This window comes from Malus domestica, chromosome 17, assembly GCF_042453785.1.
Source record: "Malus domestica chromosome 17, GDT2T_hap1".
Classification (NCBI taxonomy): domain Eukaryota; kingdom Viridiplantae; phylum Streptophyta; class Magnoliopsida; order Rosales; family Rosaceae; genus Malus; species Malus domestica.
In genome coordinates, this window is record NC_091677.1 from 9,764,146 (window position 1) to 9,783,978 (window position 19,833).

Consider the following 19,833-nt stretch of genomic DNA (forward strand, 5'->3'; position numbering starts at 1 on the left):
TGTTTCTCTGCCAAAAGATCAACGTGTGGTTGGGGCAAGATGGATTTACAAGACCAAATTTCACTCAGATGGAACCATATAGCGGCACAAGGCAAGGTTAGTTGCAAGGGGCTTCACGCAAACCTTCGGGGTAGATTACAAAGAAACCTTTGCCCCGGTGGCAAAGATGAACACAGTTAGAGTGCTTCTTTCGGTGGCTATCAATTCACACAGTTAGAGTGCTTCTTTCGGTGGCTATCAATTCACACTGGTCTCTACATCAAATGGATGTAAAAAATGCTTTCCTACATGAGGAGTTAGAAGAAGAGGTGTTCATGCACCTACCACCTGGTCATGAACGAGAGAAGGAACAAGGAATAGTCTGCAAGCTTCACAAAGCCATTTACGGTCTCAAGCAATCTCCAAGGGCTTGGTACTTAAAACTGAGCTCTGTCCTTATGTCATCCGGTTTTAAACGAAGCAATGTGGATTCTTCAATGTTCACTAGGATTGGTACGCATGGAAGATTGGTGGTACTTGTTTATATTGATGATCTTATTGTCACAGGAGATAATCCAGAAGAAATAACTGCTCTCAAAGCCACCTTATATTCAATCTTCTCAATCAAAGATCTTAGCAGACTCCGATACTTTCTTAGAATCGAAATGGATCAATCTCCAACTGGTCTGTTTCTAAATCAACAAAAGTACGTTCTCGATCTTTTAGAAGAAGCAAATATGATGCATTGCAAGCCTGCCAAAACACCACTACCAACAAATTTCAAGGATGAAACCTCAGGCATCCAGCTTGAAAATGCATCGGAATATCAAATGTTGGTAGGAAAACTCATCTATTTGACTATAACCCGACCTGACATTGCTTATGCTGTTAGCTTTGTCAGCCAGTTCATGCATTCTCCCTCATGTCATCATCTGCAACTAGTTAAAAGGATCATTCGGTACTTGAAAAGCTTAGTGTCTACCGGGATTTTCATGCAAAACAACGGACACTTCACCATTGAAGGATACACAGACTCTAATTGGGCAGGCAATATCCTTGATCGCAAGTCCACAATTGGTTACTGCACTCTTGTTGGTGGTAACCTCGTCACGTGGAAGAGCAAAAAGCAATTCCTTGTAGCTCGGTCAAGCGCAGAAGCTGAATACCGTGCAATGGCATCTACTGCATGCGAACTAATTTGGCTAAAGAGTTTGCTACGTGATCTTGAAATCATCTCCTCCAAGCCAATTCTCCTTCACTGTGACAATCAAGCAGCGATGCATATTGTTGCCAACCCCGTCTTCCATGAACGCACAAAGCATATCGAGGTTGACTGTCATTTCGTCCGCAACCAAGTCCAGTCCAAGCTGTTACAAACTGTATTTGTTCGCTCCAGTGAACAACTTGCCGACGTGTTCACCAAGCCTTTTCCTTCTGCACAACTTGATCGTCTTCTCTTCAAACTTGGATCCAGAAAATCTCTCGATCCAGCTTGAGGGGGAGTATTGAAGTATCAGTCTTTAAACCCTAATACAATATCAGTCTTTAAACCCTAATACAGTTGGAAGAATAATGCAAGCTTTATCTAGCTTTGATGGATAACAGCTCAACTTGCATTCAGCTAGTCTTAGTGCTAGTATTAGCTGTTTGTTATTCCCTCATCATTATAAAGCTTGTTAGTGGCTGTAAAGACAAGAGAGTGGAGGTCATCATCATACTTGCTTAGCTGCCATTGTCCCCTATCTTTTGTTCTCCACTCTCTTTCCCGTTTCTTCTTCTATTTATGTATGCACTTGTAACTGTTTTAGACATGAAATATACATTAAGTTTTTCTACATGCAATCACATGCAACGTTTAATATTATTTATTTACTAGGGTTTCTTTCTGTAGTTCAAAAGAGGAATCGATGCTTGCCTTGTTCCCTTCGTTCTAATCATCTAGTCATCCTCTTACTACTTTTTAGGTTTCCCTTTCCTTAAATTTTCATAGAGATAGATGACATACATGGTAAGATTAACAATGTATGTTTGAAAATTGAAACTCAATGATGGAACAAAAGTTTAACCCTAAAACACATCAAACAATACTTTAAATAAAACTTGTTGGTGAAATGGGTGTAACTACATTGGTTGGAGCATATATATTCTCCTTATGCACTTGAGTTCGAATCTCTGTCCTTGCAGTTTAAATTAGTTAGTTGGTGACGTGAGTGTAACTACATTGGTTAGAGTAGATATGTTTTCCTCATGCACCTGAGTTCGAATCTCCGTCCTTGCAGTTTAAATCAGTTTAAACTAGAACCTCGGTAAACTATTATTTATACTAGAAAAATGTTACATGCTAAACATCGTTGGAAGTTAAACTGTGGAGAAAAATAAGTGAAATATGTTTGAAAAAGAAGGGATTATCTGGAAATAAAATCACCATACAACCCATCAATATCAAATCTATTTTAAGAATTAGCAACCAAGAAAACGTTCCCACAATTTCCAAAGGAAAAGTGGTAGGCATGCAAGTTTGTGAGACTAAAAACAAGATAATTAAACCTATGAAAACTTGTTCCAGAAAAAGCACTCCCGCAACATCACGGAGAAAATCTATGAATTAATAGTTTTTTATATTAACTTTTAACAAGATTTAATCCAATAATTTATTTTTAAAACGTCCATATTCACAAATCTTGCGTGTGTAAATGGGTGAAATGGTTATCTCTAATTAACGTTTTCTTGTTTTTGACTTCTTGACACCTACTGCCTGACTTGATTAATTAAGAAACTCACTTGTGTAGAAATTTGGTATGATTTTTCATTTTTTGTCACGACGTTAATGTAAATTATAAATTAAATTAAGCTAAGATTTTCGAGTATGCATATAGATGCGGAAATACAATAAACAACCAACACATAAAAATTATAATCGTGTTTTATGTCAAAAGTGCATATTAGATGGGTATTTGCATTAGAGCAACTCCACCCTTGGAGCCCTCCCCCCTGGCAATCCACTATTCAATCCATCTAGTGAACAGTAACTGCCCTTAATAAATAGTAATTGTCATTTGCATCTCCACCCTTGGAACCCTTCCCCCTGGCAATTAGTAATAAAATATTAATATTTTTTTCTCACCCAATCCATAAAATATTATTATTTTTTCCTAATTTTGACCGGTACTCTCTCTCTCTCTCACAGCAACAACCATGGAACACCGAGGAGGAAGGAGGACGAGGAGGAAGGAGGACCGGTCATTTCTCTCTCTCTCTCTCTCTCTCTCTCTCTCTCAGCAGCCATGGAACACCGAGGAGGAAGGAGGGCGAGGAGGGGAAGGAGGACGAGGAGGAAGGAGGAAGGAGGACGCAGAGAACACTGAGCGCATGCACCGATGCCGCACATTAGCCATACGTCACACAGCCCTCGGGCTCTCGGGCTGGCAATCCCTGCCGGGCCTGTCGCTCGGGCCCTTTCTCCTCGCCTGTCCCCCGAGCAACTAGCAACGCTGGATCCCCATCCCCCGGCCGTCGGGCCCTTTCTCATTGCCTGTCCTCCGAGCAACCAGCAACGTTAGAGTTGCTCTTATATATATATAAAGCTTTTAAGGGATTTTTTTTTTTTTTTATAAAAAGAGGGATTAGTTGTGAGGTCCACACCACATTGAACTTTAACGATCCGAACCGTCTATTTTTCAAGTTGCATCTCATAGATGACCCTTACACAATATTAGCCAAATTGGAAATATTTAAGACATCTAATTGTGTTAAAAAAAATTAAAGAATACTTTGTTATATAAGAAACAATAAAACTTTATCTTGATAATTAAATAAGAAAATGGTTTCAGATTGAATTGGATTTATGCAAAGATGATCTATGAATCGAAACTTACAAAATAGACGTTCGAATCGTTGAAGTTTGATATGAGACGACCCATTTTTCCTTTAAAACCCATAATCAATTACCACCCATCACGATAATAAGAAACTATTCTCATAATTTGACCAATAAGATTGTTTACAGATAATAATATATGTTAAACATACATATCATATGAACCGTATCATATGGACCAATTTAGAATATTAAAAATATTCTTACAGTTAAAAACACAAGAAGTTGTCTTTGCGGAGCAACCTTAATAAGTACAAAACATTATTTTGTCGCGAAAAAGTGTCAAATATCGAAGTGGAAAGTAGACTATTGTTTTGCCAAAGTTCGTAGTTCCAATTACTTCGTGTAAATTTGACAAAAAAGAAAGAAAAAAAATTACTTTGTGTAAAAGTTTGTGAAACTACACATTTTTCATCTGTCATCTGTCTCTTCACATTGTAGATAAGATATAGCACCCCGGCCTCCCTATCTGCATAAGCATTGGAATTTAATGGTTTTAATGGGTAATGGTCAAGATATGAATAATGCGATTGAGTAAAGTTATCAAACTATTATTTTGTCTTAATTAGCATGTCCTTATGTTACGTAAAAGTTTGTGAAATGAAAAATTTTGAATCATTCAACTTCATGGAGATTGAATATATGCGTAGCGAAAAAGAAAAATATTTAATAGGGTTTTCATTGGTAATAGTTTATGAAATTGACCAAAGCCATTATTTTAGTCTCTCAGTTTTAAAACCAATCAACGTTGTCCCCTCTAAATGGATCACCGCACTTCAATTTAGTCATTCCGTTTAAATTTTGTCAAGTGTTATGTTAATATGCTGACTAGGCACACATAAAGGGTCGATAAGTCCAATAATATGTTGTCACATTTATACAAACTTGACATAATTTATACGGAATGACTAAATGGATGTGTGGTGGCCAATTTAGGGATGAAATTGATCGATTTTGAAATTAAAGTACCAAAACGATGATTTTGGTCAATTTCAAAGACTATTAGTGATAAAAATCCTTTTTAAATGAATTTGAACTACACATTTCGAGGGTAAAAACAAATATAGCAAGGGTAATTTTTTTTACAACTAGATGAAATTGAGCATGAAATATGAAAAGCAAGTGGTCCTTTACTATGACGGTGGAAAAAAATTGAGCCCTTGCATGATGGTTTGAATTTGAACATCGTCGATGGTTAATCTAATAACATTTTTTTTTTGAGAAAAAGTAATCCGCACTTTAATCATACGCTTTAGTTGGAGAAATGAGAGAAAAAGAGAGGGAGTTTTTAAGTTTGAAACTTTTAAATAGGTATTGTTATATAAGTGAAGAAAAATTATTTTAGTATCCTCTACTTGTACAATGATAAATAACATATGTCCGTGTCCCGTACACATTGAAAAACCTCTTGTTGGACCAAAAAAAAAATTAATTCAATTAATTCCTCTTTTTGTATACTTTTCCGGTCAAAACCCGCAATTTTGTTTTCATTTGGATCCCAAAAAAAATCATAATTTCCTAAATTCCCAATTTCCATCTAAACTTAATTTACCTCCAAAACATTTTTTTTTTAAAATTTTCCCTCCAAATATTTTAACAAGTCAAATCAAATGCAGCTCCATTTCTCTCCGCTCCCACCCACTCTGTTTCTCTCTCTCCCTCTCCCCCTATTTAGTCAGATCATGAAAACTTTCGACTTCCCATCTCTCTTCTTCCTTCCCCAAATCTTCAACCCCTTCTCTTTCTGCAGCCCAAAATCCATGGCCTCCTTCAAGCCCTCCATTCCTCCCACCAGCGACTCTTCTACCTCCGGCGAGGTCCACGTCATCATGGGTCCCATGTTCGCCGGCAAAACCACCGCACTACTCCGCCGGATCAAGTCGGAGGGAAACAGCGGCAGGTAAATTTGGAATTTTTTTTATCAAACCCAAGTTCGAGTTGTGAAGATTTCTATTAAAGATTGAAGCTTTTTGTTAGATTTGATCGATGCTAAATGGCACCGAAGTTTCATTTTTTTAATGTGTAGGAATGTGGCGATGATAAAATCGAGTAAGGATACGAGATACGCCATCGATTCGGTTGTGACTCATGATGGGGTGAAGTTTCCGTGCTGGGCACTGCCTAATCTGTCGTCGTTTCGGCAGAATTTTGGTGGAGAAGCTTATGACAAGGTAATTCCGGCGCTGGGAAATGTGTAAATTGTTTTTTGGTTTGTAAGTTCTGTTTAGATTTTATCAAGTTATATTTATTATTAATAATTATTTTGGTTATTGTTTGACTGGACTGGGGCTTTACTATTGGATCTTGGCCTTTGATTTTTGCAAAATATGTTATGGCATTGTAAAACAATTTGATGGTGTAGCCGGATGAGGTGCATTTGTACTGGTTATGTTCCCGCGATGCGGAAAGGCAATTTTTTCGCTTTGATGGTTGCAATGGTTTGATGTTCAGCATAGGTCTTGTTTAGTGTCTCTAATTTGAATTTGATGCATATGATATGTTCTAATTGTCTAATCCCTTTTGGGATATGTTGACAGCTTGATGTTATTGGTATCGATGAGGCTCAGTTTTTTGAAGATCTGTACGATTTCTGCTGCACGGCTGCTGATCACGATGGAAAAACTGTAATTGTTGCAGGCTTGGATGGTGATTACTTGAGGTGCTTTTCAAATTAAATCCCCCTTTCTGTTTTGCTTGTGTGTTTAGTTTCTTTAGTTGGTATTTAGTGCATGGGTGCGTTGTTATTGTTGGCAGGAGGAGCTTTGGCTCGGTGCTTGACATAATACCACTTGCTGATTCTGTGACCAAGTTGACGGCTCGATGTGAAATGTGTGGCAAACGAGCTTTCTTTACCCTGAGGAAGACGGAGGAGACTAGGACAGAACTGATTGGCGGTGCTGATGTCTACATGCCTGTGTGTCGCCAACATTATGTCAACGGACAACTTCTCATTAAAACTGCAAGAAGTGTAGTGGAGTCCCATAAATTTAAGTGTGTCAGTGACACATTTGCTGAAGCAACTCCAGTCGTTTAGTGGCAACTCCAGTCGTTTATCGCCTGCGGTTGTAGTCTAACCATATGGAGTTTGGACCCTAACATGGTTTTGTTGGAATGCAGTTCGATGTATCTATCTCTTCTCGTTATGTTAATAGACCGAAGTTTGCTTTAATGCACCACTTCTGCAGTTGTACTTTTACTTATCAATCTAATCTTTAGCTAGTTGTGTTGCTTATTACAAATTTCAATCTCTTTCGTGTGGGATCAATTTGTTAGCATCCTTGCGTTTTTCGATTATTACATGTTGGATGTATGAACATGTAATTCTATGTACTCTTGGATACAACATTGCACAAAAATAGATAACTATCCTCATATTGATGCCCTGGTTGCAAGTGAATGAGCAAAACTACATTTTCCAATAAAATTGTACATGAGCAGTTATTCATGCCTTGTTAACAATCATCAGTGGTTCTGATTTTCGCACATTTTATTCTGACGAGTATTCTGCTGCATTGGCTTAGGCCATGGAGAGGAGGCAGCTGGCTTTCTCTTTGGCTTTTTACCTCCAAACAAGGAGATCCGCCGAAGGACCTTCAGCAGTCTACTGGCATACTTTCTCTGTGAGGCAAAATTCACAGAGCCAATGCAACTTGTCACTTGTCCGAGTGGGTTACTTCTTTTGCTTGTTGATCTACCTTCTTTGCCGTACAATTTCATGCTAGGTTCTGTGGTCGAGATCGGCTCTTTCTTTGAAATGCTCTGCCATTGAAGGCTCCGCTTCAAGGACATGAGCTCTTGTTCAAGGTTCTGAATTCTGAAGCTTGTCGACTCATATTCCTTCCTCGATAACTCAGGCCTCTGATTTACATTGTCCTTCTGCAGCAAGAAGCTCAAGGGTCTGCTTCCGGACTCTGCTCCGTCCACATATGGACTATCTCCGAGATTCTGGCTTTTTGAGTTTGGACACCTGGAGCTTTCAAGGCTCCCTGAAAACTCTGGACAATGTGCATATCTGAATGAATCCGAGCATTCTTTGAAAGCTTGGTGTGTGCTGAGCTGCTGGACAAAAAGCGCCTGGACAATCAAACGCAGCGGCATCAATTCATTTTGAACAGCCTCAATGCATGCCTCTTGTGACAGTTTTTGGCAGTTAAGGTACTTGCAGACTGCCCACTTCTCTTCCTGGGATGTATTCGGGTGCGCCTGAAGATCAGAAATTACGCATGAGTTTAGTTAGAGTGTAGAGCTTTTTCAGTAACGACAATAGTGAGGGCAATAGAGGATTAGGCGAGAAGAACTACACACATGAGGGCCAAGTTACCAGACAAGGAACCGAACTCCACAAAAATACAAGAAAGCTCATAACGACCTATATAAAACGGTAGAGTTGATGACGAAGTGTTTACCTTTAAGAAGACGTTCATTGCCCTGTAGAGTTTATCATGGCAGTGTCTGTATGAAATCGGGACTCGTTGAATGAGTTCCATGAACCTTTTAGGCTCCATGTTTGGATCAGGAGCTATGTGGGACAGATATCCATCCCACAATTCTGCAACAATTGTGTTTCCTGCTGAAGGATTGTTGTCCGACTCCATGGTAGATGATACATATGCTGAAATTATGCTCTCCATTGTTGCAAGCTCCGTGCTGGAAGAAATTGACTCACTCCCACTTTTCGGAAACAAGAAGTCTTCCAGCTGAGCAAAGTGCAGCAGAGATACAATCTGCCCTTCCAGCTTCACCCTACTATCGATCCTCATACCTACTTCCAGGGATCTAGAAAGAATTGCGAAGTAAAACCCGACTGGGATGGATCGACTAGCCTTGTCCCCCATCGGCAGCAAATCAAGAACACCTTGTAAAACGACTGAAACTTTGTGATCATCCCCACTTCTCTGACCAGAATTCTCCCAGAATTGGAGGGTTTTCGTCGAAAGCACCCACTTGTTAGCATAGAAAACAATGATGGGGCTCAAGTACTTTTCCTTCATGCCTTGCCTTCTCAAAGATCCTATAATCCTCTTAAAAAATCCAAACGGCAGCGCAATGAGATCCTTGATCCAAAGGTCTTGACTCAGAATCTCCCTCCCCATTTCACAGCTCCAATTTCGCGTGCTCAATGCTTCCAACGTGAGCACAGGCGTGTCACGCCTTCTCTCTGGGTCAAGGATCTCCATGCAGGCCATGAAGGCGAGGCACTCTATGCACCGGCTCACGATGAGCAGGTCTTCAGACCACGGAAGTAAAGCTTGGCACTTTTGAAGTACTATCAGGGTGTCATCCCAGCTCTGCATGACCACTTGGTTTAAGTAGAGATCAAAGCGCTCGCAGAGGTTCCCGGAGGAGTAGTCTTCTGTCATCTCAAGAAACTCTGCTGCACATCTGAGGGCTACCACATTGAATGGATCAATCAAGGTGGAGGAGCCATAGATGAAGAGTGCAATCATCTCGAAAGTCTCTGGCCCGCCAGGGAACCCCGGTGGCAGCTCAATCTCATTTGATTCGTTCAATCTCTTGTTGAAATATCCACTCTTCGAAAAAAGTGGGAACTGAACAAAAATCACAAACTCAAAATATTAGACCAAACTTTAACAATTTTGTTAAGAAATCGAGAGCCGTGATCTCCTACAGAGAACAAGTGCAAAATGATATAAACGCGATCGAGAACACAAAAGTAAACAATCACGAACAACCGACAGAAGAATTTAACTTAGCTCCCTAGCTCAAATTCCACGAATAACCAAACTGAGTCGTATAATTCTACTTTCGATTTCTTACCTTGTGGAGATTGAAGATCTTTCCGCCAACACGAACGCTAACAGAAACAGGCAAACCGGTTTCTTGTGTCCTGAGACAAGATTCACCACACATGAAAAACTCAACAAAAAAGTGCTCAAATTCAATGCTACAAAGTTGCTAACATATTCCAACAATCTTACCATGATAAAATCTTGATCTTGAGTAAGGCGGAGACGTTCGGAGAAGAGAAGGGACTCGACGCCACGGAGCTGTCTTTCAAAGGGCTTGCAACTTCCATTGGAAGAGCTCATAAAAAGCTCTGAGAGACTGGAGATTTAGTGAAGCTGAAACTTTGACAAGGCAATGGCTTATGGAAGTGCATTCTACGCTTAAGCATAAGCATGTGGTTTATAAATATAAGCATATTTTGGCTGCCCAATTGCCATAAAATCCTCGGGATTTGTCTCACTAATCGAAGAAAATTATTCATAATAACTTGTGGAATTGGCAAAACAAGTGGAATTAAGTGCAAGAATGATTTGAAATTAAAGAGATGGTTTAATTAATTAATTGATTAATATGTTAAATTAGAAAATGTGTCCACGCAGACACATTCGTGCAAAATTGTTTTTGTGTAGTCAAAGTCAAATGCACACGAGTGAAAGTTGAAACACTCTGAATGTCCAAATTTTGAGGCTTCAAAAACGTTCTCGAGTGGTGAGTAGTTGAATTCTTGGTGCAAACAAGTCAGCAGAATATGGTTAATTTCCACTCCTTTCCATGTTGTTTGCTTGCATCACAAGTTTCGTGTCCATGCATGTATGTGACTCCCCAAACTAGAACATCATCAATTTAAATGAAATTCTTAGCCATCCGATTAGTATTTATAAGCACATGTAAGGTTCTTAGTATTTATAAGAACTTTGATAAAGTTCTTGAAAAGCCTAGCTACTTGATAATAAACTTATTGAAAGCCTAGCTGCTTGATAATTACTGACATCGAATTTCTTTAACTATTTCATTTAGAGGCACTAGTCTCTATTATGTTAAAAGCTAATTTGATAATTACTAACGTCAAATTTCTATGACCATTTCATTTAGCGACATTGGTCTTTATTATGTTGCAGTTCTTAGTTCAAATTTCACGGACGATAAAAGAACAAAAAAATTACCTCACGACAATTGAGGGTAGTTTGGGGACATGAGAGAGGATATGCAAATGCCATGCATGCATGCAGCCATGAAAAGTCTACAGAAAGGGAGGTGGGAGATGGTGAATTGGTCAAGGAGAATTGCAAAGGATGTGTTGGGGGAAGAAGAAAAGGAAGAATGAGGTATATGCGTGAATAAACTAGTAAAACGAGAGTTTTGAGGAAATGATGATTAAAATAATGATAAAAGGGAAAGATGATGGAGTGCGGGTAAAGCAGGTCAAGCTTTGTGAATGTGATATGAAGTATCTAGCAGACACCCAAAACGGCACGGCTTCTCAATATTTCTTTGGTGCTTCGGATGAAGGGCTTTTGCTTTGCTTTCTCCTACCAACTCCCAATCCCCAAAACGACTTTTTCTTTGCATGTCCATGGTACTAATTTATACTTCCTTTTTATATTTTTATATATAATTATATAATTATATATATATTGATGTATGTACTATATATAGATATATATAGGAAAGGGATCCTCTCCAGATCCATTTCCACCTAATCCACCTAGTTCGGGATTCGGGCGGTTGGAATTTGATCAAATGACTACAATTATTATCACTTTTAAAAGGGCATTCTATTTGTAGCCGTTTGATTAAATTTCAAAGACCTAGATCCCGGACTAAGTGGATTGGGTGGAAAGGGATCCGGAGAGAATCCCTTTCCATATATATATATATATACTTATACATATATATGCACATACATATATATACATATACGTATACATGTACATATATATATATATACACACACACACATACAGATTGCTTAAGGGGAAGGATCCCCATTTTTCTAAAAAAATGAGGACACGCTCCCCACCATTGGATTTAACTTTAATGAAATTGTGTGTTTGAGATTGTGTGACCTGTGTTTTAATCTCAACCACACAATTTCATTAAAATCAATCTAACAGTGGGGAGCGTGTCCCCATTTTTTTTGAAAAAATGGAGATCCCTCCCCTTAAACAATCTTTATATACATATATATATAGATATATGTCCATGTACTAAATACGTAACATGTCTTGGAAATGTTTGTTCCAAAATAATTAAACAAACTATTGAATAAGTAAAATCCAGTACCGGCTCTGAGGGGGAGCAACTTGTACGATTACAGATACGTACTATCCTTGTGCGTATGAGCTGAGCTGTATTGTATTGTGGGTTACAGCAAAATCTCAGGGACTTTGAAGTACAGCTATGATCCTTTTGGATCAAGCAACACATTCCTTCAAATTTGCAAGGACACAATAATTTTAATCAGTCAATTAATCGCTGGCAATATTTCCAAGTGGGAAATATATACATATATATATATATATACGAGGGGCACCCCACAAAGAAGGAGATAAAATATTGCTAATCTGACTCTTAATTCTTCTATCTTAAGCTTTGAATTGGCTAAATAATAAAACACTTGATTAAACATAGTACTGAGAGCACCGACTATTTTCCCAACTGATGTAACACATAATATAACAGTAGCTTAGTCGTTGTTAATAAGTGCGGTTCAGTATGCGCTCAAAGTTGAACGAATGAACCATTTGGGCAGTTTTTTGCTTGATGGACACTTGTGCAAAAACAAACTAAAACTTTCCCATAATATTTTCGAAGACCTCTAAAAGCAAGATCACTATGGAGTATAGAGTACCAGCATTCATTTTTAGTACAAACCCAACTGCACAGGTCAAGAACTACGAGGGAATACACAGAGAATTATCATCACTACACAGAGAGAGAGAGAGAGAGAGAGAATAGGCATATACTTGAACAGAAACCCACAAGCTTGGGTCAGGCTCTTACTGATTGACTTCAGACAAGAAGGGATCCCTGAGAAGATCAGAGGCTGTAGGTCTTGCCCTCGGCTGGGCTATGGCTTTCTCAATGAACGCCTTCACCTCTGGATCGTTCACCTTGTTCAATGCTAAAGGCTTCATACCTGTTGTCACCTTCTTGTATATCTTAGCAACAGAGTCGCACTCGCTGTATGGTATCTCCATTGTCACCATCTCCAGCAAGCACAGCCCGAACGAGTATATGTCCACCATCTCTGTGTAATCCTCTTCATACAGCTCGGGCGCCATGTACTCGGGTGTACCTATAATCGAATGTGCTAAGTGGTTCTTTCCCACTATTGCTGCAAACCCCAGATCACCAATTTTCACCTATAAATGAAAAGCATAATGGTTAAGGGTCATAGTCTTCATGAAATGTTCCATGAAAAAAGGCCATAACGACTTAGGACTTCGTATTTGTATTCATATAATATTAGGTAATTAGACAGGGAAGTAGGCGTATCATTTCTGAGTTTTGTTCAACTCTTCAATCACATACGTAATGCTCTTTCGGGGTTCAGTGAACTAGATGTAGCAACGGATATCGGGATTCAGTGAATTACTATGACCTTATGGTGATGCAGTGCAGAATATAGATATGGAAATGGAACATTCTTAAAAAAAGGATAGGATGGAAAAGTGTGCTCACTGAAAACACAAAGAAATTGAACCTCGTCTAGTGGCATGAGCTACCAAGTTTCATTTTCCATCAAAGTGTGTTAAAAAAGCGATCACAAGATTAAGAACACTGTCACAGATAAGGGTTTTGAGAAGAAATTACGTTCTATTGCTAGCAATACAAACCAACTCTGCTGAAAAAATGCTGCCTACAGGTAATCAAATCTATGGTCACAAAAATCAGGAGAAACAAGTTGACACAAGTGATGAGTTATAATTACCTGGCCAGTATTCCCGTTGATGAAGATGTTGCTGCAATTAAGATCTCTGTGAATGATGCACGGCTCATGCGTATGGAGGTATTCCAATCCCTCAAGCACCTGTCTCGACCACTTCTTCAGAGCCTTAAGCGACACACGGGGATGCTTCTCCCTGTACTTCCTCAGGTTTCCAGAATTACACACCTCAGTGATAAAATTCAAAGTGTTATGCGCCTCTTCCTTCCAAACACTGTGACAAACAATGATATACTTGTTCTTCAATTGCCTCAACAGCTTAACCTCAGAGTAAAGCCGATTAATGAGTGTTGGATCGTCACTGAAATTGCACAACCGGACCTTATTCCAGGCCACCTCTATACCATCCTCCTGATCAAAAGCCCTATAAACCTTCTTCACAGCACCATGACCAAGGAGATCAGCATACCGCCCATACCGTCCAGTTGGATCAACCTCCACAAATGGTTCAGCATCCCGATCAGATGCATTCGAATTCCCAACTGGCATCTTCAAAGATCACTCTGATCTGATGTGGAATAAAACCAGTTAAAGCTAGAAACAACTGCGCCCTTCACAAGGGACTTCAAGTCATGAGACGATTGACCCTAACGAGCCCAACAGAACAGAACCGCTACCCCTACTTCTGCGATGCATTAGTATTGATTTACTCTATTTTTACCAGCAATTAATAACAAACTTAAAACTAGAACAAGTAAAGATCTGAATGAAGAAATGCAGATGTCATACGATAGTAACAAAATTGGAAATGGGATTTTTTTACTATCACTGTCTAAACATGTAGACACATTCATACGGCGATACTGCAAAATCATCAACAGGCAATCTAATAACTAACCAAAAGGAAAAGAGCAAAATAAATTAGAAACTTCGAGAATCAAAATTGTAAGGTACAGAAAGATTAGCTCCAACGCCGATTCATACATTTTTTTTCCGGCTACAAATCTCGATTCATTTGAAGTTTTCAACTACAGAACTCGGTTTCAATTGCGTAAATGTATCTCAATACACAATGATGCATGAAGAACACAAAGAAACACAATTCAAGCAAACAACAAAACCAAGAACAAGTTGGAAAAATTATTTATTGAAGCGCTAATCATGCTTAATTATATGAATTTGAAGCCAACAACAGTAAGAAAGATCGTAAGAGACCGCTAAATACATCAAGAGTAATCAAGACTAGTGCTAATTACATCAGGATTAATCAAGACTAGTGCTAATTACATCAGGATTAATCAAGTAAACAAGTAATTAATGTTGATTCGAGCAAGGATTACAGGACTCCATTTCTTATAGCATGCAATTCTAGAGAGAGAGAGTTCTAGAGAGAGAGAGTACCTTGAGATTCTTGGGCAAACGCAGTGAAGCTCTTGGACGCAGAGAGAGAGAAGAAGAATTGGAAATTGTGACTGTTCAAAGGGAAGGCGGTTTTTATAACCGCCGGGAAGCGGGGAGCACTGGCTACGACGACGTCGTATGGCGATGTAATAATAACGACGCAAACTTTGCTTTTTCATCTGTTTCCGTATCCAAAAAAAAAAAAAAAAGGGTAAATTACATAATAACCTATCAGGTTTGAGGTTTATTACAATCCCATACAACAACTTTAAAACATTTCACTTTCATACATCAAGTACCATTTTATTTCAAAATAACACCTCTGTTAGATTTTTCATCCACTTGTCTGTTAAATGCTGACGTGGCTTCCACATTTGTGCTTATGTGGCTGCCATGTGGTAAAAAATTTTTTTTTTATATATTAAAAATATTATAATATAACACTATTAAAAAAAATAAAATAAAATAAAAAAAAAAAACTCTCAACCTTCTTCTTCCCCGCTCCCATATTCCCCCAACCTATACCCCGCCGAAACCCCATCTCCTTCATCTTCCCATCCGTCCTCCCTCCCTGTAACCCAAATCCAAAGCCACTCCCACCCATCCTCCACCTCCTTCGCGCACCCATCTTCCCATCTCCCCCACCCCCACCCGAGCCCAACCTGCAACCTAGAAAGAAAAAAGAGAGAAAAAAAAAACCCCCCATCTTCATCTTCCCTGCAACCCACCCCTTTCTCCTCCCTCACGTCTTCCCCAAACACACCGTGCACCCATCCTCCACCTCCTCCTCCGCACCCAGTATCTGCAACCCTGAAAAGAAAAGGAGAAAAAAAACCCATCTCGTAGGGGAGGGGGATTTAACGGGAGTGGGTCGTCGGGGGGGGGGGGGGGGGTGGGATTTGACGGGAGTGGGTCGTCGGGGGAAGGGGGATTTGACGGGAATGGGTCGTTGGGGGTGGGGGGGGGGAGGAGGAGGAGGTTGCTGCGCTGGGTTTCTAGGGGGATTAATGGGGAGGTGGGTTTGGGATTAATTGGTTTCTGGTTTTGGGGGTTGCGGGTAAAGCTTTCAGGTTTTTTTTTTTTTTTTTTTAATATTTAGAAGATTAGATTTTTTTTTTTTTTTAAAATTTAATTATTTTTTTGCCATGTGGCAGACACATCAACATTTAACAGACTAATGGATGAAAAATCTAACGAATGTGTTATTTTGAAATAAAATGGTACTGGATGTATGAAAGTGAAATATTTTAAAGTTGTTGTATGAGATTGTAATTGACCTCAAAACCTGAGAGGCTACTGTGTAATTTACCAAAAAAAAAAAGATAAAACGCCGTTAAAGACTCGAACATAATCCTGTTTTGGAAACACGTGCGAGGTTGCCCTTTTCCCCTTTTTTTGTCATAAGAAAAAAACAAGTAAACATAGACGGCGTTTTTACCGCAATAGAAAAAAAATAATTATGTTTATACACCTAGTACTGAAATGATTGAAAATTAAATAGGATCGAAAATTATTGGTTCAGTTTCGGTTTGGTGGTTAAAAAGCTGAATTGAATGAATATAAATTAATATTTTATTTATTTAGTTATGTTGGGTGTTTATTTCCCAAGTTTGATTCCAAGTGAACTATTAGCCTAATTTTAATCCAAGATTACGTAAATCTAACTTTAAGCCCATATATGTTGAAAGCCTTATTCCCCAAATTTTTTTTTTCTTCATTTTCTTTCCAATTTCTAGGTTAAAAAGTAAAAACTAAAACCGAACTGAAGACAAATTGTAAAAACCGAACCAAATAGTAATTTTAGTATAGTTTTTGATTTGGAAAAGAAAAAAACCTAAATGAAACAGAACCCACCCTAGTAGAGATAGAAATAAGGTATGATGCTCTAATAACATGTGGATGAATGAAACAAAAAAACAATAAAATTCTTTTTGTGCGTAATTGGTTGAATACCGATAATATTTTATTTTCTAATATCTATATTGACTTGTGAATAGAGGCCTAAATCATCTTTTCACTCTCTTTTAGTTGATAAAGAGAATTTGTTAATAGATAATATAAATTCATGTGAAAATATATAAATTAGTTGTAGTTATTTCGGTATACAAGTCAAAGTGTTAGTAAATGCAAGCAAAATACTAATCCATTTCCATGTGATGTAAACTTAATAATAAACGTGTTATCGCACATGTGGGTTAAGTTAGTTGGTCAGCACATTACGTCCGGCCCATGAATGCAAAGCTTGATTGTTCACCGTCGTCGTTTAGAATATCGTAGGGCTGAACCGAAAACAAAATTCAATCAAAGTTCAACAACTCGGCATGTGAAGCTCGTGAAAGTATTGACTTGTGACCAAAAATGTCAAAACTGGTTGCCTATCAAGAGCCAAAGATGTATCTGGATGGTCAATCAGAATAAAGTTTACACAGCACCCGTGCCTGAATCCAACATTTCCAAATATTTCTCAAACCAGAAACACTTTTTTTCTCCCCAGAACAGGGAACTGAGTTCATCGCCTATGCCAAACAATTTTACTAGAGATCACATTTCCCATGAGGTACAATATCAGAGTGTATCGAAGCTAGTGAGAAAACATGTGAATTAGTACTTGACTGGCCTTTAAGAGATTCAGAGGCACGGATACCGGATTCAGACTCAGTTCCCGGTTCAGGCAAGCAAATCTATCTCAACTTTAATGACCGATTTGTAAACGTTCAGAATGTTGAGGTAGATTTAGGCAGAAAGAAAAGATTTACAGGTTGTTTCTAATGACATTGAGTAGCATGCATTACTATGCCGAAAAAGCTCGTATCTTCAACAACATGATATACTCTGCATTACTATGCAATCCGAAAAACGAAACAGAAAATGCAGCAGGATTGTTGATTATACAAAAGCCCATTTGGACATCCCTCTCTATGAAGCAGCAAAATGTCAAACGATACATATCCCAATCTAAACTGAAATTCTGACGGCAATTCAAACAAAAGAACGTGGTGCCAAATTACTCTAGTACTCAAATATGTAACAGCATCCAAACTGACATTGATAAACCAGCAGAGAAATTTTACATATATAGTTGAAAACAGAAGGATTATCCAGTGCCAAACAAAGCATTGATTACTACAATGGAACATCATAACAAAGAAAACTCCAAATTACCAATGAGGATTAGTGCCCTCCCTTGCAGCAGAAGGTGATCTCGATACGATACTAGCATGGCTTCCAAGCCTTGACACACTCCTTCCACCTTTAGGAGTAGTAAACCCTGGACTTGAACCTCGGTAACTGGCACGAAGAGTTTCATCAATAGAAGATGAGGACTTGCCCATTGCATTTCTAACAAACTTCTGAGCAGCAGGGGAGAGTGTCCGCACACTTGGACTGGCACTGCCACCTCTAGAAGGCGACGGCAGAGGTGGCTTGTGAAACAATTTTGACCTTTCCCTCAATTTGCGTGCAGCTTCCCTTGACAGCGAGTGAGCCTTTTCGTCTCTTACAGGCGGGCATGGGATCCTATATTGAGGCCCTTCACCGCCACCAATATCCACTGGATTGTCCTCAAGATCCAACCTCAGAGGTGTCCCTTCAATTTCACCCCATGTAATAAACGGTGATTCATCAACACCCGGTGCAGGCGAGGGTGTCTTCACAAAACGATAACCATTATCCGCTTTCTTCTCCGATTCCACATAAAACGGATTGGGAGTCTTTCTCAAATCATCCAAATCATACTTCTTCAATTTGTCCCCATCTCTATCCATAATAACTGGGGTTGCACCTGCAACTGTGGTATAAAGAAACTCAGCCATAGCATCCTCCTTTGGCCTGGAATCCATCGTCTTCCCATTAAATCGCGTGTTGGGTCGATTAATTTCCTTCTCCAAACTCTTCATCCTATTCGCACGTTCCTCCTCTGTCAAGGGAGCCTCACCCCGATCAGCTGGATGGTACATCAGCAAATTCTTTGCCGTATACTTCCACCCATCCAATGTACTAGGCGGCTGATCCGACGTCCCATACCCATCTGTAATCCTATCCCTCTTCACATCCTCAATTGATTTAACCTCCTCCTTTTCGCCTTCCGTCAAATACTCATATCTCTCCTTCCTCTTCCTATTCACCTTCTCCAAAATATTCGAAAAACTATAATTGTCCTCACTCGTATACCGCCTTAAAAACTGATCAAGCGACAATGATCCCTCCACGCTATCATCACCGCCGCTAGACCCTACCTCACCAGACAATCCCACATTCGAAGCACCCGGGGTTTTACCATCAAATTCATCGGCAGGGGTATAACTACGCATAAAAGTCGAACCTGGGGTTCTACCATCAGGGTCAGGATTATGAGTTACCTTCTTTCCGCGGCGCTCGATGATCTTCAACTGGGCATCTCGGATCTGAACCGGGTCGCGGGTCTTTATCGCTTCAAGCCAGTCGAGCCGGTCCCGGAGTTTCGAAATGTCGGGAAAGAAGTCCCTTTCGATGATCTTCTCGATCGCGGCGACATAGGTGTCCTCGTCGAGGACCTTGGGATGGCCTTTAGGGTTCTTGGGAGTGATTTGGGTGGAATTCGTAGGGTTTTGGACGGAAGCATCGGAATTTGCAGAGGGCGAAGGGGATGAGAGGTGGCGAGGAGAGTGACCCGGAGTGAGAAGCATTCTGCTTCTGGATTAGGATTGGGGTTTGGGACGAGGAGATGGTGGGATTGGAAAGGGGAGAAATTGAGCGTTTTGGCAAGAATTAGAGGACGAATTTTGGGAATTAGGGTTTGAGGTTCGTGTGTGGATTGGATTGGAATTGGGGCTGATTTAGGAAAGGAGACGAAACGCGTGCGCTTGTGCGTGGCGGCGTATCTCCTGGCAACTGTTGTCTTATATGTTTTTATTTGCTTTATTATTTATTATTTATTTTAACAAAATGAACATAAGTTTTA

General features: G+C 39.4%; 5 protein-coding genes across 7 annotated transcripts; 2 read left to right on the forward strand and 3 right to left on the reverse strand.

The window, feature by feature from the left end:
* Positions 1-263: 263 nt before the first annotated feature.
* On the forward strand, positions 264-1,475 carry LOC139193338 (uncharacterized mitochondrial protein AtMg00810-like). The gene has a single exon (XM_070816331.1). The coding sequence runs from the start codon at positions 264-266 to the stop codon at positions 1,473-1,475; it is 1,212 nt and encodes a 403-aa protein (XP_070672432.1).
* A 4,004-nt stretch (positions 1,476-5,479) lies between these two features.
* On the forward strand, positions 5,480-7,095 carry LOC103404996 (thymidine kinase a-like). The gene is made up of 4 exons (XM_008343962.4): positions 5,480-5,756; positions 5,883-6,027; positions 6,394-6,515; positions 6,611-7,095. Exons 1-4 carry the CDS (start codon positions 5,539-5,541, stop codon positions 6,888-6,890), a joined length of 765 nt encoding a protein of 254 aa, XP_008342184.3. The 5' UTR covers positions 5,480-5,538; the 3' UTR covers positions 6,891-7,095.
* A 117-nt stretch (positions 7,096-7,212) lies between these two features.
* Positions 7,213-10,035, reverse strand: LOC103404997 (BTB/POZ domain-containing protein At5g48130). The gene is made up of 4 exons (XM_029097761.2): positions 9,796-10,035; positions 9,635-9,704; positions 8,263-9,405; positions 7,213-8,059 (listed from the first exon to the last, which is right to left on the reverse strand). Exons 1-4 carry the CDS (start codon positions 9,891-9,893, stop codon positions 7,319-7,321), a joined length of 2,052 nt encoding a protein of 683 aa, XP_028953594.2. The 5' UTR covers positions 9,894-10,035; the 3' UTR covers positions 7,213-7,318.
* Positions 10,036-12,382: 2,347 nt separating this feature from the next.
* LOC103404998 (probable serine/threonine-protein kinase WNK11) lies at positions 12,383-15,037 on the reverse strand. 3 transcript variants are annotated; one of them, XM_029097639.2, is made up of 3 exons: positions 14,895-15,037; positions 13,539-14,178; positions 12,383-12,969 (listed from the first exon to the last, which is right to left on the reverse strand). In XM_029097639.2, exons 2-3 carry the CDS (start codon positions 14,040-14,042, stop codon positions 12,604-12,606), a joined length of 870 nt encoding a protein of 289 aa, XP_028953472.2. In that variant the 5' UTR covers positions 14,043-14,178; positions 14,895-15,037; the 3' UTR covers positions 12,383-12,603. The 3 variants fall into 3 exon arrangements, with proteins under 3 accessions (XP_028953472.2, XP_008342188.3, XP_028953473.2); XM_008343966.4 differs by having other exon boundaries at positions 13,539-14,061; positions 14,895-15,031; XM_029097640.2 differs by having other exon boundaries at positions 13,539-14,175; positions 14,895-14,961.
* A 2,882-nt stretch (positions 15,038-17,919) lies between these two features.
* LOC114822563 (uncharacterized) lies at positions 17,920-19,758 on the reverse strand. Its single transcript, XM_029097129.2, has one exon. It carries the CDS (start codon positions 19,556-19,558, stop codon positions 18,053-18,055), a length of 1,506 nt encoding a protein of 501 aa, XP_028952962.2. The 5' UTR covers positions 19,559-19,758; the 3' UTR covers positions 17,920-18,052.
* Positions 19,759-19,833: the final 75 nt, after the last annotated feature.

Excerpts from the sequence above, each read along its gene's own strand:
- LOC103404997 (XM_029097761.2), bottom strand. The coding sequence starts at position 9,893 with ATGGAAGTTGCAAGCCCTTTGAAAGACAGCTCCGTGGCGTCGAGTCCC. Across the intron at positions 9,705-9,795 it reads AAGATCAAGATTTTATCATG|GACACAAGAAACCGGTTTGC; the intron begins GTAAGATTGTTG and ends ATCTTGTCTCAG. Across the intron at positions 9,406-9,634 it reads AGATCTTCAATCTCCACAAG|TTCCCACTTTTTTCGAAGAG; the intron begins GTAAGAAATCGA and ends ATTTTTGTTCAG.
- LOC114822563 (XM_029097129.2), bottom strand. The coding sequence starts at position 19,558 with ATGCTTCTCACTCCGGGTCACTCTCCTCGCCACCTCTCATCCCCTTCG.
- LOC103404996 (XM_008343962.4), top strand. The coding sequence starts at position 5,539 with ATGAAAACTTTCGACTTCCCATCTCTCTTCTTCCTTCCCCAAATCTTC. Across the intron at positions 5,757-5,882 it reads TCGGAGGGAAACAGCGGCAG|GAATGTGGCGATGATAAAAT; the intron begins GTAAATTTGGAA and ends TTTAATGTGTAG. Across the intron at positions 6,516-6,610 it reads TTGGATGGTGATTACTTGAG|GAGGAGCTTTGGCTCGGTGC; the intron begins GTGCTTTTCAAA and ends TATTGTTGGCAG.
- LOC139193338 (XM_070816331.1), top strand. The coding sequence starts at position 264 with ATGGATGTAAAAAATGCTTTCCTACATGAGGAGTTAGAAGAAGAGGTG.
- LOC103404998 (XM_029097639.2), bottom strand. The coding sequence starts at position 14,042 with ATGCCAGTTGGGAATTCGAATGCATCTGATCGGGATGCTGAACCATTT. Across the intron at positions 12,970-13,538 it reads TCAACGGGAATACTGGCCAG|GTGAAAATTGGTGATCTGGG; the intron begins GTAATTATAACT and ends TTTCATTTATAG.